Raw genomic sequence first — 16738 nt, forward strand, 5'->3', positions numbered from 1 at the left:
CTTCAGCAGAGCATGGCTTAGAAAGAAAAGAATAATAGATAACTGTCAAGTAGTACTCCGTTTGTGTTTTCTGTCAGAATAGCAGAGAATGTCCCGTGGATGAACATTTTAGATATCAATGAGATTATTGAGCCAATATCCTCCTAATGTGGAAATTACTGTAAATGTTATAGAAGAGGATGACAGGGAACTGCCCTCTGGCCGGCTAACAATAAATATTACAGTGTCATAGAAATGTATAATAACGGAAATGTTTCCGTTTCGTGCAAATATGCCTGTTAAAGAAAAGGTATTAATGTCTTCCACATTTACACTGAAATCTCAACTTACGCTAGGGATGCGACTCCCCACTTAGGTTGAAATTTCGCGTTCAGAAAAAGAGAATTTATACGATTTTTTTTAAAGAACATACCAATTACTGTAGACATTTGTAAACATTCCTCAAACTATTTTAACTCATTTCATAACTTCATTTTTCCCAATTTAAACGTAGAGAACTGAAATTTTATTGTACTAAAAGAAAAAGCTGTGTTATTCAATAAAAATACGGCTAGGGTGCACAAAATCAATAGGAGAGAATGGCATAAAACAGCGTTTCTTAATTTCTTTTATTAGTGGAACCCTTTTTAATGCTCACTTTTTTCGTGGAGCCCCTGGTGTTTCAATAGTTTGCAGCCAGTATTCTGTTTCGGAGAATGCCCCGTTCTTACCTCAAAGAGACTATCACATTAACTATTTGTCATTAAATCGCTAATGAAATACATTTAACTATAGAGCATTTTAATTATTTGAATGATTGCTAATTACTATTTCTTATTGCAAAATACCAGTACACTCCTATTTGTGATTCTGATAAATACTCAGAAATTTTAAAAGGGACAAATATCCTCAGAATTTATGCATGTTGTATGATTGAAATATCTTCTTAATTAGGAAAAGAAATATAGATGTACTTTACCTACAAAAGTGTTAATAATTCACTGAAATGTACGTAGAAAAAGTTTTTAAACTTAAAAATTTTTAAATATCTCTTATTTTTTAACATTTTTTTATTTATTTACAAATTAGAGTTTTTGATGTCACTGTGTGTTCCCTCAGACAGAACTAGAGTAGCTGTATATATAGGGGCCTTAGACAGAACTAAACCATTTAGACCCTCGTGACCAGAACTCCTCCTTAAATTGGTCATCACTCGTTAAATGCTTAAATCGTCCTTTCCACTGCTGCCCTAGATACTTTTCACTCCAGAATCTCCCGTACCTGCCACTATTAGTGGCTTAACCAGTTGCATGGAACCCTGAAGACAGCTCTGAATTTTGGAACCAGACCGGTAACCGAGCAATCTCTGGTCCAGCACCCCCAGAGGTATCGTTTCACTTGGAAGACTTTGTGACACGAGCATATTTAACGTCTCTCAGTCACCTTCACCATTAATGAAGACTGTGGATCTTCGACCAGCGAGTATCGAACCCGGGAACCTCCGGTCACCGATATGCCTTACCGATCAGGCCACCACGGCCTTGCCATAGATACTGGGAGAACGGCTAGTATCAAGGGCAAAATATTTGAAATTGATGTCAAAAATCGTAATTTATGGCAATATTTGGTAATGTTGTAGGAGAGAGATTTGGGGCGCGTTCCAAAAATTTGTTCACCATTGAAGTCACTTTTAAACTATTTTCGGGGATATTAGGGAGTTAATAGCTTCTTCCGAAACTTTTTCAAAATTGAAGATTTTAACACCCAGTTTTATGTTATCTTTGGGGACATTAGCTGAAAAATAGGCGTTTTGGGATTGATCTCGATAAAATTTCGAAGTTAAAACCTTAAAGATACTATTTCATGCTATTTTTGATCAAAAATTTGCATTATTTTAGGCGGGAAATAAACTTGTTCTCATAGTGGCTATTCCAGATGAGTAATAATGCTTAGATTAGTTGCGAAAGTGACAATTAAATGTATTTTTTGAAAAGGCGTTATTTTTAAGTGACAAATTTAAAAGGTGCAGGAAGAAAATATACAAATCTCATGGAACCCCTGAGAGAGCTCCGTGGAACCCTGAGACTCCGCGGAACACAATTTAAGAAACGCTGGCATAAAATAAAACAGTACAGTACGTATTAAAATGAAACACTACAATAGTACAGTACAGTAGACACAGTAATTCGACGCACTTTTCAGTCGTTCAAGAATATCGAATTTTTTTTTTATTTCTTTAGTTGTCCGAAACTTTCTATTATTCCTTTTAAAACGAGAGAAAAACAGCCCGCTTATGTGAAATAATGTTTCATCAACTTCATTTTAAGAATGAAAAAGATGCGGAGTGACGATTTGTAAATTAACAAAGGGATGTTTTGACTAGTGGGGTACTTTTGCTTTCAGTGATGCTAAAAGGAAAGTTGATTCACGAAACTAATATGTAGTACCCACTAAAGAAGGTGATACTTAAGCCTCGCGATTCCCTTCCGAAAATTTTCGTGTTACGGGGTGAGGAATTCGCGTTAGCTCCAAAACTCGTTAGCTCGCTATTCAGCCATTTCGTGGTAGTCGACACTTGCACATTGAAGTAAAATAAGCATTCTTAGTTATGTTTCATATTTTGGATATTTATTAATATTAGATTATAAATACTGGTACTGTTTGGGATAATTTTAGAATTTCTTTTTTTAAACTGATTGAGTGTTGATGTATCAACAAAACAAAAGTCAATCATTAAATATTGTAAGTTTTCAAGATCATTTGGTAAAATTGAAAAATGCTCTTATTTCATTTTATTAGTTACGTAAGAAAGGAGATGGTGTCCAGGTCCGGACCCCTAGCTTGAAACTCAAAATCAATTAACTAGTTTTTACAAAAAATATAAGTGCCTGTAAAATTAACTTCTATAGTGAAAATTTAAGTTTTTCTCATTCGTTTAAAGATGGTTTTAACCGTCTAAATCAATTTTATGTACATATATGTATGTCTATATAAAATTTTAACCAAATTATGACTGCATACTGCATCTATTAAATTTTCAAGTAGCCGAGTTGCACTTCTTAAATGAAATATTCACTGTCAGGAAAGGATTAAAAACTTGAAAGTTGAATTCCTTCAACTTTTTAAATCCTTTCTTGTATCGAATATTTGTCGTAAAAATCGTAAAAAATGTTTGGAATGACCAATTCGCTTGGTAAAGGAATGAAACAATAAATATATAATTATTAGTAATATTTCATTTTCAAACGAGTCAATTTATTAACCTAAACCAGTTTTTTAATTTTTTCGTTCAATCCTCAAACGGTGTGTATGTGTATGCTTTTTATTTATTTATTTTTTAAAAAGTAGCGAAGTAGCGACTACTTTTCAAAAGTAGTTTGTAGTTGCTACATTTTGAAAAAAGTAGTTGTAGTTGTAGTTAACTACATTTGTAGTAAAGTAGTTGTAGTTGTAGTTCGCTACAAAAAAAAAGTAGTTTTTCCAACCACTGAGCTAACTTCTTATCAATGAGATCTTTCACGCGAATTAATTTCTGCAGCCGATCATTTTATTCGTATTTATCCAATGGATTGTGACTTAAATTGGAATAAAAAAGGAACTATCGATCGGATTTTTTTCGAACTGATCTATAAACATTCCCAGTACCAAAAATAACAAACGGTGAAAGTTTCAGCCAAATCTGCTGGGTAGTTTTTGAGTTCATGGATGACATACAGACAAACATTCATTTTTATATATTTATCTATAAAAAAGATTTTTAGAAAAAAACGGCTCACTTACCTTTTCAGACTAAACTTTGGCTAAGTTCTATTGCCGTTATTGTTGTTGCGGTTTAAATGACACGCTCGAACCTTAGAGCAGGAATCAAAATGCAGGGAGCAAATCCAATCATTGGCTTAGCAAAAGCTGACCCAAAGACCCCAACTCACGTGACTCAGCACGTACGAATGGTTGACATATTTTGCGTGAAACAAGGGAACGAAACCTGATTTCTCCCGATGCTTTGCTTTAAAATCTATCACGTGACTTGGGGTCTTGGTTTCATGAATGGAAGTCTTCACTCCCTCCATTTTATTTCCTCTCAATGGCTCGAACAAGACACTCGGGAAACCGAGCCTAATTTTGATTGGATAATAACGGATGGATTGATTTGCCTAACTGATCGGACTACTTCGGCCCCAAGATTGCATTTAGCTTGCTGGGGCACTGATGTTCAGTAATCAGTGATAATACTCCAGAATGTTAATTTAAACACGAGTACTTAGGATTTGAGCCACGCAACTGCCCATGCATTTAAGTCTTTTTTTGATTTTTTTTCAGATTTTTGTAATTTATAAATTTTGTCTTAGTTGTTAAAGAATAACAAAAAAGTGTATAACGTAATTATTTCCCACTTTTCTAGTCAAATAACAAACGTAACACTTTAATTTGCTCATTTTTTTCTACTGAACGCATTTGGTTTAGAATGACTCGTTTATTTTATTGCCTTAGAAAGATTTGGAGCGTCAATAAAAAGTATTGATATAATAACTTGTAAGTCGCTCAATTGCCAGAGCAGTTAAGTCCGTTTTTTGATTTTTTTTTCTGATTTTTATTCATTTAATGCAATGAATTTCATTTTAGTACACAAAATAGATATAATAACGTAGTTATTTCATACTTTTCTGATCAAAAAACCAAACGTAACATTTTAAAAGTCAATATATTCAAAACATTAAGTTGCATAATTATTTCTACTAGACACATTGGGTTTTAAACGGCTCGTTTCTTTTATAAACGTAATACAAACTATTTTATAGACTAGCCTGAATGTCAAATCTCAAGTTTTAAACGTCAACTAAACAAACATTGATCTGTGTCTGTGAAAATATTTTAAAGGTGTCATATGGGTTGCCGTAGTGTTTTCATTTTCTGTGTAACTGTTAGTCGGTTTTGAGGCCTGATGTTTATGAAAGTTCTGCAGATTACATCTCTTCCGTCTCTATTCACAGTGCTTCAAGTACCGCCTACGATATGATCAAACCGCCCGTAATCGCATGCGAGAGAAGGTGACCGCCAGCCTCATTTTCAAGGATAGGAAAGCCTCTTATCCCAAAAGGTAAGGTTTTTTTTTTTTTAATGTTTGCTTCAAACTATAGCTGTTGTTCTATTTCAGTCAAGTTAGTTTTGAAAATATTTCGATTTAATTAATTTTTCATGTTTTGTATGTCAGTTTTTTTTTTTTTTTTTTTTTTTTTTTTTTTTTTTTTTTTTTTTGGCCCTGGTTTAAACTGGTTTAACGAAGCGGCGGTTAAAGTATCGAAGAACGAAGTTTCATTCAAAGTTTTACGTTTTGCTTTGAGTAGGAATTAAAAAAAAAAAGTTCAAACTCGAATTTTGGGGTATACGCTTAAAAGTATATCAAGTCGCCGCCCAAAAAGTACCTGTAACCAAATATTTGTACTTCTGAAAGTTTTCATCTGCCCAGTAGGCGCCTGAAAAACACGCACAAACTCTATACTTTCTCAACAAAATGTATGCATGAGTTGAAAATTTTTCAAAACGAAGAGCCTGATCGTTGAGACTTAATTTGATTTAAATGCTTATCTTTTATGGGTAAGGAACAAAAATATCTACTGTTAAACATTAGGTTCGTCACCTGAATAAGTAGTAGGAAACCATAGACTAATAATAAGAATAGACTGAGCTATGGCAACCCTTTTGCTGCTCATAAACCAAACCATGTGACTGGTGGCTATCCTAGCAACAGCGGGCTTTGATCGTAGCAGACGATCAACGTCCGCGAGAAATAAAATAAATAGAATTGATGGAACAAGGAAGAATGATCTTTTATAGAGTCCGATTTGTAAATTTGTTATTCTAAGTAGTAAATATTTTGTTAATATAGTGAGGTTTTCGTTTAGATAGTATTGTGCATTTTCTTTAGTCAATTTCAATAACTCTCTAAGCAATTAAAGATGCAAGCGTCCAAAAAGAATCGGCAAACGGTAAGATTTTTACCTACAATTTCAATTTAAGATACCGATTAGTACATTTTTGCGTTAGCGCAAAACGTTTTACGCCATTACGCTCACTCCAACGCTGACGTAGCAGTTTCACATAAAATAAAAGTTACTGAAAACTGTGATCAAAAACCAATTACTAATGTCAAAATAATGCATAACTAAAAGAAAAACAGTTCAATCTCTGCACCTGGAAAAAAATTATAATGAAAACACATTACGTCTTAAAATACATGTCGAGTGCCAAACTATAGATAATGCTGCCATCTAGCAACCATGCTGCCAAAGTTTTCGCCAAGCCTTCCACCAGTCACATGATGTATCCATGAACCAGTTTTTTCATCAGCAAGTCTGGGAAAGCTCGGTCTACTCTTATTATTAGTCTATGTAGGAAACAATTTACTCAGCTTTGATGAGCCTTAAAGGTACAGACGGTGTCGCGGAACTACACTCGTTTAATCTCTCGTTTGGGCGTCTATGCACATCTTGAGTCAGGGGCGGCGTTTCAGCATTTTGTTTGGGAGGTCGAGTTTCTTGAACATGAATTCCCTCAGTACGGTATAAAATACATATTGGTTAACAAGAAGTGATAATAAAATGGTTTTAATGTTAAGTATAATTAGATTTGTGACAAGGGCGGATCCAGGAAATGTTCAAGGAGGGGGCGATTTTTAACTCTTTACTCTTTGAAACTTTAATTTCCAAAAATTTCGGAAAGAGTGTACTGAACCTCTTCGCTTGCCTTTGCGCAATCAAAGGTGTCCTACAGTTGTGTTTCTTTCGAAAAATGTACTGGGGAGAATTTGAACCTATCTCTAATACTATCTAAGATTGTCTAAAATTTAAGTTTTGGAACTTGAATTTCGAAAAACATCTTCGAGAAAATTCCAGTCCCTATCCCTAAGTAATGAAAGATGGGTTACTTCTCCCCAGATTCAGGATTGCATTTTCAAGACTCCAATTTCTCTTGAATTCGTGGAAAGACTTCCCTACTTCTAACACTATTGAAGGCCATGTAATTGCCGTTTTTGGACCTTAAATATCGAAAATATACATGAAGAACGTTCCTCTATCTAGCTCAAGGAGGGGGCGATCGCCCCCATCGCCCCTCCCTTGTATCCGTCCTTGATTTGTGAAGAACAATTAAGATTTTTACGGCCGACGCTTTAAATTTATTTTGTAACTAGCTGTATCCGACGCGCGTTGCTACGCCAACAAAAAAATACATCATTATACTGATTTTATGACAATCGGTTGAACGGGGCAGAAGTTGCTACTCTGCAGTGCCACCTGGTGGCGTGTGGCTTCAATGAGCATATTATGCACCTTCTCCGTGGAAAAATACATATATATAGCAATTTTCATAATAATCGGTCCAGGTATCAAGTGAAGCCGTGACTATACTCAAATTTTGTACTCACGCAGTTTGCAAGATCAATCAATCGCTAAAAATATCAAATAGAAAAAGTTTTAAATCCCCCCGTTGCATGAAAAGCCATAAAACAATAAAAAAAAAGAATTTATTTGTTCAAACTCAAGAAAAATGGCAACAGCTAACTTCTTATCAATGAGATCTTTCACGCGAATTAATTTCTGCAGCCGATAATTTTATTCGTATTTATCCAATGGATTGTGACTTAAATTGGAATAAAAAAGGAACTATCGATCGGATTTTTTTCGAACTGGTCTATAAACATTCCCAGTACCAAAAATAACAAACGGTGATAGTTTCAGCCAAATCTGCCGGGTAGTTTTTGAGTTCATGGATGACATACAGACAAACATTCATTTTTATATATATAGATTAGTTATGTCGCAAAACATCTATTTTTAGAATCAGGCAGAACAGAAAATTTTGCAACTATACTTAATCAATATCCAGTGTTTTGCTTTATTTTCAGTACAACCAGGGTCGTGCACAGAAATTGGCCCGTCACAAATGACTTTTCCGCCCCCCCCCTATATTGTTTACCCCATACTTCGGCCCTAGTTTTAAAAATATTGGGCCCCATCAGGCTCGGGTCAACAGGTGTCCCTTCTTCCCCCCCCCCCTGTGCACGCCCCTGATTACAGCTAAAGATGAAGGTCTTGCTTGCCTCATTGCACTTCCAAGGTAATTCTGTAACCTCTTGACACAGAAAAGTCAAAACTGGTTAACGTTCAGTTCTCCCGCAACTTGGTTGTGTGCTGAGTTTTTTGCACTGATGAAGAGGCTCCATTGTAGCCTTGCAATATGTATATGATGTGATTTCGTATTAATCTGTGCGTTATTTACGTTGGTTTTTCAATTTAATCACAAAAGTCATCTTTAAAAATGACTCACCTGATTGAAACAGTCAAAAAACAATGGAAGCGAGAAAATTATGTCAAAAAACATTTTCTTCAGATTTCTCTCTTTAAAATAACCAAGAAAGCTTTTTAAATTGGGCTAGTATTTATTTTGCGTCATTAAAAAGTATTATCACACAATCCACAAAGCAATTCCTCTTCCCTCATGCTATTACTTATACGTGTAATATTTTCTTTTTCGTTTTCTATAATCGAGCTACATAATATTGAACTTAAGGCCAATGATAAATATATCTCATCAAATCCTGCCTCAATTTCATAAAAAAACCTGAGTTGATCATTTTATTCAAAATATTGATTTAATATTTTGGCTAAAATTTCGTGTGGGTTTTGTCACCTCTTCTACATTGGCATACAGTAAAAACTGTTATGGAAAGTTCTGTCAAAAAGTTCCACACTTGGGTTCAAGTATGCATTAGTGCGGAAATTACTAAGAGTTTCAATTGACGATCCAAGAATTAAGATTAGCGGATTGAAATTTTTATAATAGTGTGTAGCATTGTTTTAAAAACGCTACGCAGTACAAATAAAGTTAACAAAAATTCAAACAAAGCCATACATATTAAAATGTCTTCAGATTTTCTATCAATAAAAAAGATCGCTTTCCAGTAATTCTTCCAGGCGGCTCTTATAGATCCAACTCTTGAATACCATCTTGTGTCACTCAGAGATTTTCAAGTAAAGAGCCTCAAGATATATTTGTTGATATGAAAGTATTTTTTTGATATGAGAGTTTTTTCAAAATTAGCATATCTTTACAAAGAGTTTCTAAGTTTTTATGTAAAATGACATGGAGTTTACACGTAAAAATTGCGCAGTCTCAACACTGTACGGGCATCTCATACAAGATGCACTATCATTAACATAGAGTACACAATTTTGAAATATTTAACCCATATGAAGTGATTACTTCTTTAGTTAAGGCAAAGAATTACTCTCCATCAGTTTTTTCTGCTCTGAAAATGCAGGCAAATGATTTTCTAAGTTATTTAAATTGAATGTAACCATTTTTCATTATTCTTAGTGAAAATTTTGGGGGTTCAACCACAGCCCTCTCGCCCTCCCCCCCCCCCCTTTATTTGCCACCCGTGTCTTGAGTGCATATATCCATAGTCCGGCTAGGTTAAAATGAGGTCTGGTCTTGATGAAGTTAATTTCTTCTAGGGATGGATAAGTTAAGAAAATAAACTGCTGTATTGGCACTGTTCATTGACCTTCCAAGTGGTCTCCGTCCGTTCGGAGAGTCTGTGAAAGAGATTTCTGCTTTTAATCTTGCCAGCTGAAATCTCTTTCACAGACCTGTCGCATGAGTGGAGATGATCGTTTTCGCTACCAACTGAACTAAAGCGTTAATTTACTCATAGTGAAGGAAATCATACTGATCATGGCCCCACTAAATTCTTATAGGTCGTGACAATCGCTGAAACTCGTGGCAACAAAGAGGGCGCTACAGGGAACCCCTGTTTCCATTACGTTGTCATTGATTGGTAGTTGCAGGGGTTCCACTCAGCGCCTCTTGCGGTCAAAATGAGCGACGTCTAATCAAAAATAAGCAAACTTTGAAACGCTGATATTGATTGGTGGATGCATAAGCTGCATCGGTTTAACACAGAAAAGTCATAAATTGAGGCAATGAGGAGCAAAAAGATGTAAGTGGCAAAATTAAAAATTCGGAGATAACCAGTACACATGGTAGGTCAACCTCTCCTCTGTCTTGGGACAAGAGATGGTACTAGTAGCCCTGGTAGTTGCTGCTATACAGCATGATTTAGAAAAAAATTTCAATAAAAGCCTACCCAGGACGTTATTTTTATAAGCGTTTTACTTAAAACTTGTCCACTTCCATCCCTTTGCTTCTCACTGCCTCAATTGTCAAGGCCCGTTTGAGTCAGCGTCATCTATTGGGGCCAGGGACTGAGTGAAACGATTTTTTTTTTTTCATTCTCTTTTTCCGCAGCGTGTCCCATCCGTTTCGTGGAGATTACGTGCGGCTTCGGCACAACGTCAAGTGGAAGAAGATCGCGGCAGAGACAGGGGACCAGTACGTCGTCTTCGCGGACATCATCAACAAGATCGCTCGAGCGAGCGGAAAGGTGAGTTTCTGACACACCCTCCAACTGAACACGGAATAACCCTGTATGTGCATGTACACGGATGGACGAAACTTGGGGACGACGTTGATTGAAAATAGGGCAGCAGCAACATGGGAGACTTTGTATAAGAGCACAAGATGTACTGTATTGTGTAACTTATGCAAATTTTACACTTTCGCACTTTTCTGTGACGGAAAGTAGGTATAAGAGACTCTCCAGGAATAAAGAGTGAACGTGAGCATCGAAGAAAAACGAGTTGAGTTCGTTCATTGAAAGTTTTATCGATGTTTCCTTGTATCATTCAGAGGATTTTACTAGCGGAGGAGTTATCGGGAAGTGAACAGACTAACTGGCAAACTAACTTCGCTTAGCCTTAAGGGCTCATATATCTCTGTAAACTCGTAAATAGTTCGTAAAAACATTGCAATATACACGGGAACACTGCTCTATGTGTACCACCTCCGAAGAAGTGTCTAGTTTGCTCACGAGCTAGGTAAATAGTCACACGGATTGCTTTGTGGTTGACTAAGGTTTTATGACCGACCAACTGAGCATTAATGAGATTTTTGTCTGCACTTTCTACTTTTTTAAAACGCTGTTGGAAAAAAGTTCTGTTTCTAGGATGACAATGCTACTTGTTTTCGCATACAGGCCGCACATGATTGGCGTAACACGGAAAATATCCATCGCATAGCCCGAAAGCACATTTCTTAGACCTGAATTCGATTGAAAATGCAAGGGATACTTTGGAGAGAAGCACTGTTGCTCGAAAATTTCCTCCCTTAAGTTTGATGGTTCAGTGAGAGAAGAGTGGAACAACTTGCCTCAACAGCGCCTGGATCAAATTGTTCCGAATATGTCACACCATGTTGAAAATTGCTAGCATTACATAACAGCCAAACATAAACCTCATGCTTATCTTCTGTAGCTTATGTGACTTCTTTGTACACCCATGCATTCGAACAATATGCAACTTTCGGAAAGCAACCTTTTATGACAACTTGTTTACAGCTTTTCATTGAAATTTTTGCATTAAATCATGTTGAGCGTGCTGTTACTACTATAGTTTGCCTTTTGTTCTTCCAGTTTGCATAGTTTTCCATTTTATGCCTATATATATTTCGTCCTTAATCTTGTTGCTCACCAGTGCAATTGTCTTTTTTTTTTTTTTAATTTCATCATCTGTAGAGACATCTTTTGTTATTTATGAAAGCTATACATTGTTTCTAATCAGCTAAAGAACTGATTATGTAATAATATTCCTTTTTTAATGAGACCTAATATCTTTTCTCATTGTAAGTACGTACATATCTTTTTTTATCATTTGGTAAAATTTAGTATCATTCAGTACATTTAGAATTCCCCCCTCTCAAAAGTTCAAGTTCCATGCTCACGGTCAACGATTGATAGGGGCATGTATCTTTATGGCTGAAGAGCATTGTTTTGCACTCCACACACGAAAGACAGTCATCATTTACTATATTGGTTTCAAGCAGCTAATCGTAAATCAAAAGACTGCAGTGCTCTGCCGTGGGCAGGTAAACAGCAGTAGCTGCAAATGTTTCTTTTTTTTTTTTTTTTTTTGCATTTTTGTCATTTGTTGTTCGTTAACTAAATTATACAAGCTTGCTTATTTAGTTTCCGCTGGAAAAAAAGCACGAAAATAACGTCTAAATCCAGCGTTTCCCTTTTATTAGTATTAAATCCTAAACTCGTTTCTTCAATTATCTCGAAACCTCATTTCGGCAGATACTGCCTGCCCACGGCAGTGCTGTTCCGATAAATGGGGAAAGCAGCTCACGTGCCTCCTTGTGTGTTCGCAGTGCCTCCAAACCCTGTTCGTCGTGAGCACGAGCGCGATGTTGGTGATGGACCAACGGACCCTGCAGATCAAGTATAGGATCCCTGCTTCCGATATCTTCCGGATATCTCTGAGCCCCTTCATGGACGACCTCGCCGTCTTCCACGTCAGGTCCACCGTGAGTATCGGACTGTTTTCTAAAGTCTCCGAGTCCTGATCTCGCTTCACAATGTCCGATTCACTGCACTCCACGTGAATCAGTGCCTTAGTTCACTAATGTACAGTCTTGAGCAAAGAAGAGACCGAGGGGATATGATTCAGTTGTTTAAATTTATTAAAACGAAAGATGTTACGGGGCTGAAGTTTAGCACTGAAAACAGGACAAGGGGTCATTGTTTTAAGCTATTTAAATCTCAGGCTAGCATGGATATTAGGAAAAATTATTATTTTAGCAGGGTAGTGGAACCTTGGAACAGCTTACCGGAAGAGGTGGTAATGAGCAAGGGAGTAGATAGTTTTAAGAGGGCCAAAGATCTTCACTGGGGATTGTAAATTGACTAGGACCAGTCTAGCTGGGCCCAGAGCCTGTTGCTGGTCTCTACTTTTGTATTTGTATTTGTTAACGAAAATGGACAGTGGTGGCCTGGTCGGCAAGTCTTGTGATCGGAGGGTTCCGGGTTCGATCCTAGCCGATCGAGGATCCACCTTTTTCATTAATGGCGACTGGGGGACGTAAAATATGCTCGTGGTCACAATGTCTTCCAAGTGAAACGATACCTCTGGGGTTGCTGGACCAGGGATTTCTCGGTTGCTTATCTGGATCAAAAAAATCAGAGCTGTCTTCAGGGTCCCATCCAACTGGTTAAACCACAAGTAGTGGTAGGTACGGGGAACCCTGGAGTGAAAAAATTGAACGAAAATGGTAGCTCCGTCTATGGGTGTCCTGTGAAGAAATCGAAGCTGGTGAACTGGTTCGCCGACTGAAGTCAACTAAAATGCTAATTCACGCGAAGAGAAGATTGAACTGAGTGAAGTGAGATTAGAACCTTATGTCATATAAGTGGTTTCTAAGTCCAACTAATGCACGGGCGTCTGCTTAATCTAATAATCAGGAGTGTATGAATGACCTAATGCTGTTGTTTTTTCTTGCAGTCGGAAGCAATTCGAAAGAAGGGAGACTTCTTGTTCGAAACGGGTCACGTGATCGAAATCGTGACGAAGCTGTTCCTCGTCATACAGAATGCCACTGGAAAGCCACCAGAAATCAATATCGCCACCGAGTAAGAAAACATCCTGCTTTTACCTTCTTGTATGTGACTGATAAACTCATCTTTTTTTTTTTTTTTTTCAAACCAAATATTTCAATGTGATGTAGGATAAATTTGCGGAAATTGGAAACAAAATTTCACTGTTTTAACTTCAGATACTTCCTATGCCTTTTTGACGTTTTCAGGAATAAAATTTTGTGCATTGCATCCAAGACTCTATACACCTGAGAATAAATTTTCATGTTTGCATTTACTTCCTCTTTTTTTCATTCAGACTAGAGGGTAAATGCAATTTGATTACCTTTCCGGGGAAATTAATTTAAATATAAAACCGTTGACACACTGATGCTCAACGTGCGGCCTATACGCCGTTTGAAACTTTCAAATGTAACCTAAAATCATTTAATAAAAAAACCATTGAAAAAAGATTAATTATACGCAAAATTAAAGTATAATATCCAATTCACAAAAAAACTTAATCTTCCATAAAACAGGAAGAATTACATACTTGATTGCTTCCATTTACCAATGATTATGGAATGTATGGAGTATAAATGGAAACATCTAAATTGCCCATCAAAAATAGCAGAGAAGGTGAAATTCATAAATGATTTTAGTAACGTTCCACAGGACAAATAGTGCTAACTGAAACGATTTGCTTCGCGTTTGTCTCTTTCTTGGGGAGAACAATGCAAGATCACTAAATGTTGGGGTAAACAATTTTATTTTTCACAGTTCCATCTTCAGACAATGATGACACCGACGCAGTGGTTTGAAAACGCGAGGAACTCTTTGAATATTGTTTGACTCTATGAGATCCTGGTCGTCATTAATCAATAGATTAGTTTTAAGATTCACCATAAGTATAGTTTTGCAGTTTGTTTCCATCAACCACGTGTTATTCAGTCTCCCCCAGCGCAGGCTCGTCATTTGGGCGATCGGAGAGGGGGGGGGGGGGCAATTGACAACCCCCTGGATTTATAAAACATAACGTAAATGTGCATTTTGCATGTATTTGAGTGTTTTTTTCCCTTTAAAATGCAGAGTATGTACTCTGTGCCCCCCCCCCTGAAAACATGATGGGCCTGCCACAAAAACCGAAATAACTATTCAATACATAAAGAATTTTTTCTACATTTCATGCCAGTCGATGCAATGATGCTATTCCAATAGGAGTGAGACAGTTAAAAGCAAAGAACTTGTAGATGAACTACGCTTGGTGTTATTTTTTTTTAATGTGCCATGACTTGTATCGTCTCTCTTATCCTTGTGATTTTTTCCATCCTAGATTCGAGGCAAACTTCGGAAAGGAGATGGTTTTGTTATCTTTCAAGTGCGCAGGTCTGCCAGAGGTCCAGCCGGGGCAAGTCAAGATCTATAGGAGGGGGAATCGGATGGAAGTGGTTTTATGAAACGAGGTGCCCGCTGGGCAACAGATGATACAGATTGAATTCGAATTCTGACGACACAATCCTCGCGCTGAAGCAGCTTTCGAGAGAAGACACACTCCACGACGAATCACCGGACACTATCGTAGTTCCGAGTCCGAACTAGTTCCTGACACACATTCGAGAGTTGCACTGCACAACGAACGTTCTGTAACAAGTTCTGTCTTCGAGTGTTCCAAATTCCAAATTTCATGCGCTAACTCTAACTTTCTTTGTGAGGCCTATTTTTGGTTGAGACTTCGGCAAGTAATAAATGGCCAGTGTGTCAAGCACCGGTGGCAATAGTTGTCCCCAAGTTCGAAAGGCTTCTCTGAACCTATTGGGGGCGGATGCTTTTCTTACGATTCACGCTGTGCTTATGACAAAGAAAAAGTAGTTGAATTTTTGAACTTTATTTTAACACTCCAAAATGCTCAAATGTTGCCTTAGAAATCTAACGTTCTTCTTCTTAAGTATTGGTAAACGAATATCGGTTTTTCATCAGTTTAAATAACGAATGAAGTGACAAGTTACAAAAACATAGTTTCCACAATGAAGCGTTTTTAATCTAGCAACAAACAATTGGAACAGCTTTTTCAGCTTCTCCTATTGGTTGTTCACCTGCTTTAACTTTAACTGATTCACATTATTAAGTGGAACGTCTCGAATTTTCTAATTCATACTCAACTGCTAAATCAAAGCTCTAAGGATGCCATCGAAAATCAATACTTTTACTTTCCATTCATATTTCATGCAAGCACAACTTTAATAATTCTTCTCAAAATAATAAATTTTGTCTAAGATATTGCTTGCTATTCTTTTTCTAAAGTGTTATGGTTAGACTTCATTGATAGTTATGTACCACACGCAACCTTGGCAAACTCTGATTATTATGACATTGAGCTATTCGACCATGAAAGTAAATGGCTCCACAAAGTTTGGAAGATTCGAATGGCAAAACTCTTCGTTGTGCAGTATCAACACAAATCACCATGAAGAGGTATGATAAATCAAAATTTAGACGAAGAAGTAACCAGAATTTATGCGTGGGCGATTTTACACCACCGTGATTAAATTTAGCAATTTTTAGGAGATACTAATAATTATAAATAATAGCATTTGAATTCTTTGGTGCTCTGAATTGCAGAACGGGGGAAAAGTTTAATATAACATTTGTACATACTAATCTCAGATTTTAAAACAACGTTTAGCAGTTATGGATTGCATGTTAAGCGTATACTCGTTGTGTCTAATTTGATTTTAATTGCTTGTTGGTACGCTGCCTTACGTGAATATAATATTCTTGCCTTGAAATTTTAGAAGAAGGGTTAGATGTGCAATGATTTGAAATGTTTTGGGTTCTGTCGTGCCAAAATTATCTGTGATATGTTAATAAATGTATTGAGTGGCTATAAGATATTATGAAGATTTCAAAGTCCTATTGGTTAACAGTTAGTACTGCAATAGAATTATGTTGCGTACATATCGAAAGACTCGATTTCAAATTCTGAAGAAAAATGGAACCAATTGTCATCATCAAGAAGAATTACGGCCTGTTTACTGAACAGAATCAAACGCAAATTTGGATTTTTTAAGAGCAGATAAAATGTATGTGGATGCTTGTCCCTAATATTACGATTTGGAAAGTCTAAAATAGGTGAAATAAGTCTGATCCGTTTATAAGCTGCATTGAGAAAAAGAGCTATGATTGTAGCAATCAGATATTGTCTGATCGCAGTTAAAATATTTTACTAATTAATTATTCAATCCTTTTGAGGGTTCGTCTTTTTCCTATTTTTAGTCTATTTCTTCATCAGCA

The 16738-nt window shown here is 36.6% G+C and overlaps 1 protein-coding gene across 1 annotated transcript in view; it reads left to right on the plus strand.

The window, feature by feature from the left end:
• LOC129235127 (unconventional myosin-Ia-like) overlaps window positions 1–14904 on the plus strand; it is a 343494-nt gene extending 328590 nt beyond the window's left edge. The window contains exons 26-30 of the mRNA XM_054868818.1: window positions 4971–5077; window positions 10288–10423; window positions 12247–12426; window positions 13395–13504; window positions 14781–14904. Of these exons, the coding sequence (XP_054724793.1) occupies window positions 4971–5077; window positions 10288–10423; window positions 12247–12426; window positions 13395–13504; window positions 14781–14904 (657 nt within the window). The remainder of the gene's footprint in view (window positions 1–4970; window positions 5078–10287; window positions 10424–12246; window positions 12427–13394; window positions 13505–14780) is intronic.
• The last annotated feature ends 1834 nt before the right edge of the window (window positions 14905–16738 follow it).

Source organism: Uloborus diversus, chromosome 2 (assembly GCF_026930045.1).
Source record: "Uloborus diversus isolate 005 chromosome 2, Udiv.v.3.1, whole genome shotgun sequence".
Taxonomy (NCBI): domain Eukaryota; kingdom Metazoa; phylum Arthropoda; class Arachnida; order Araneae; family Uloboridae; genus Uloborus; species Uloborus diversus.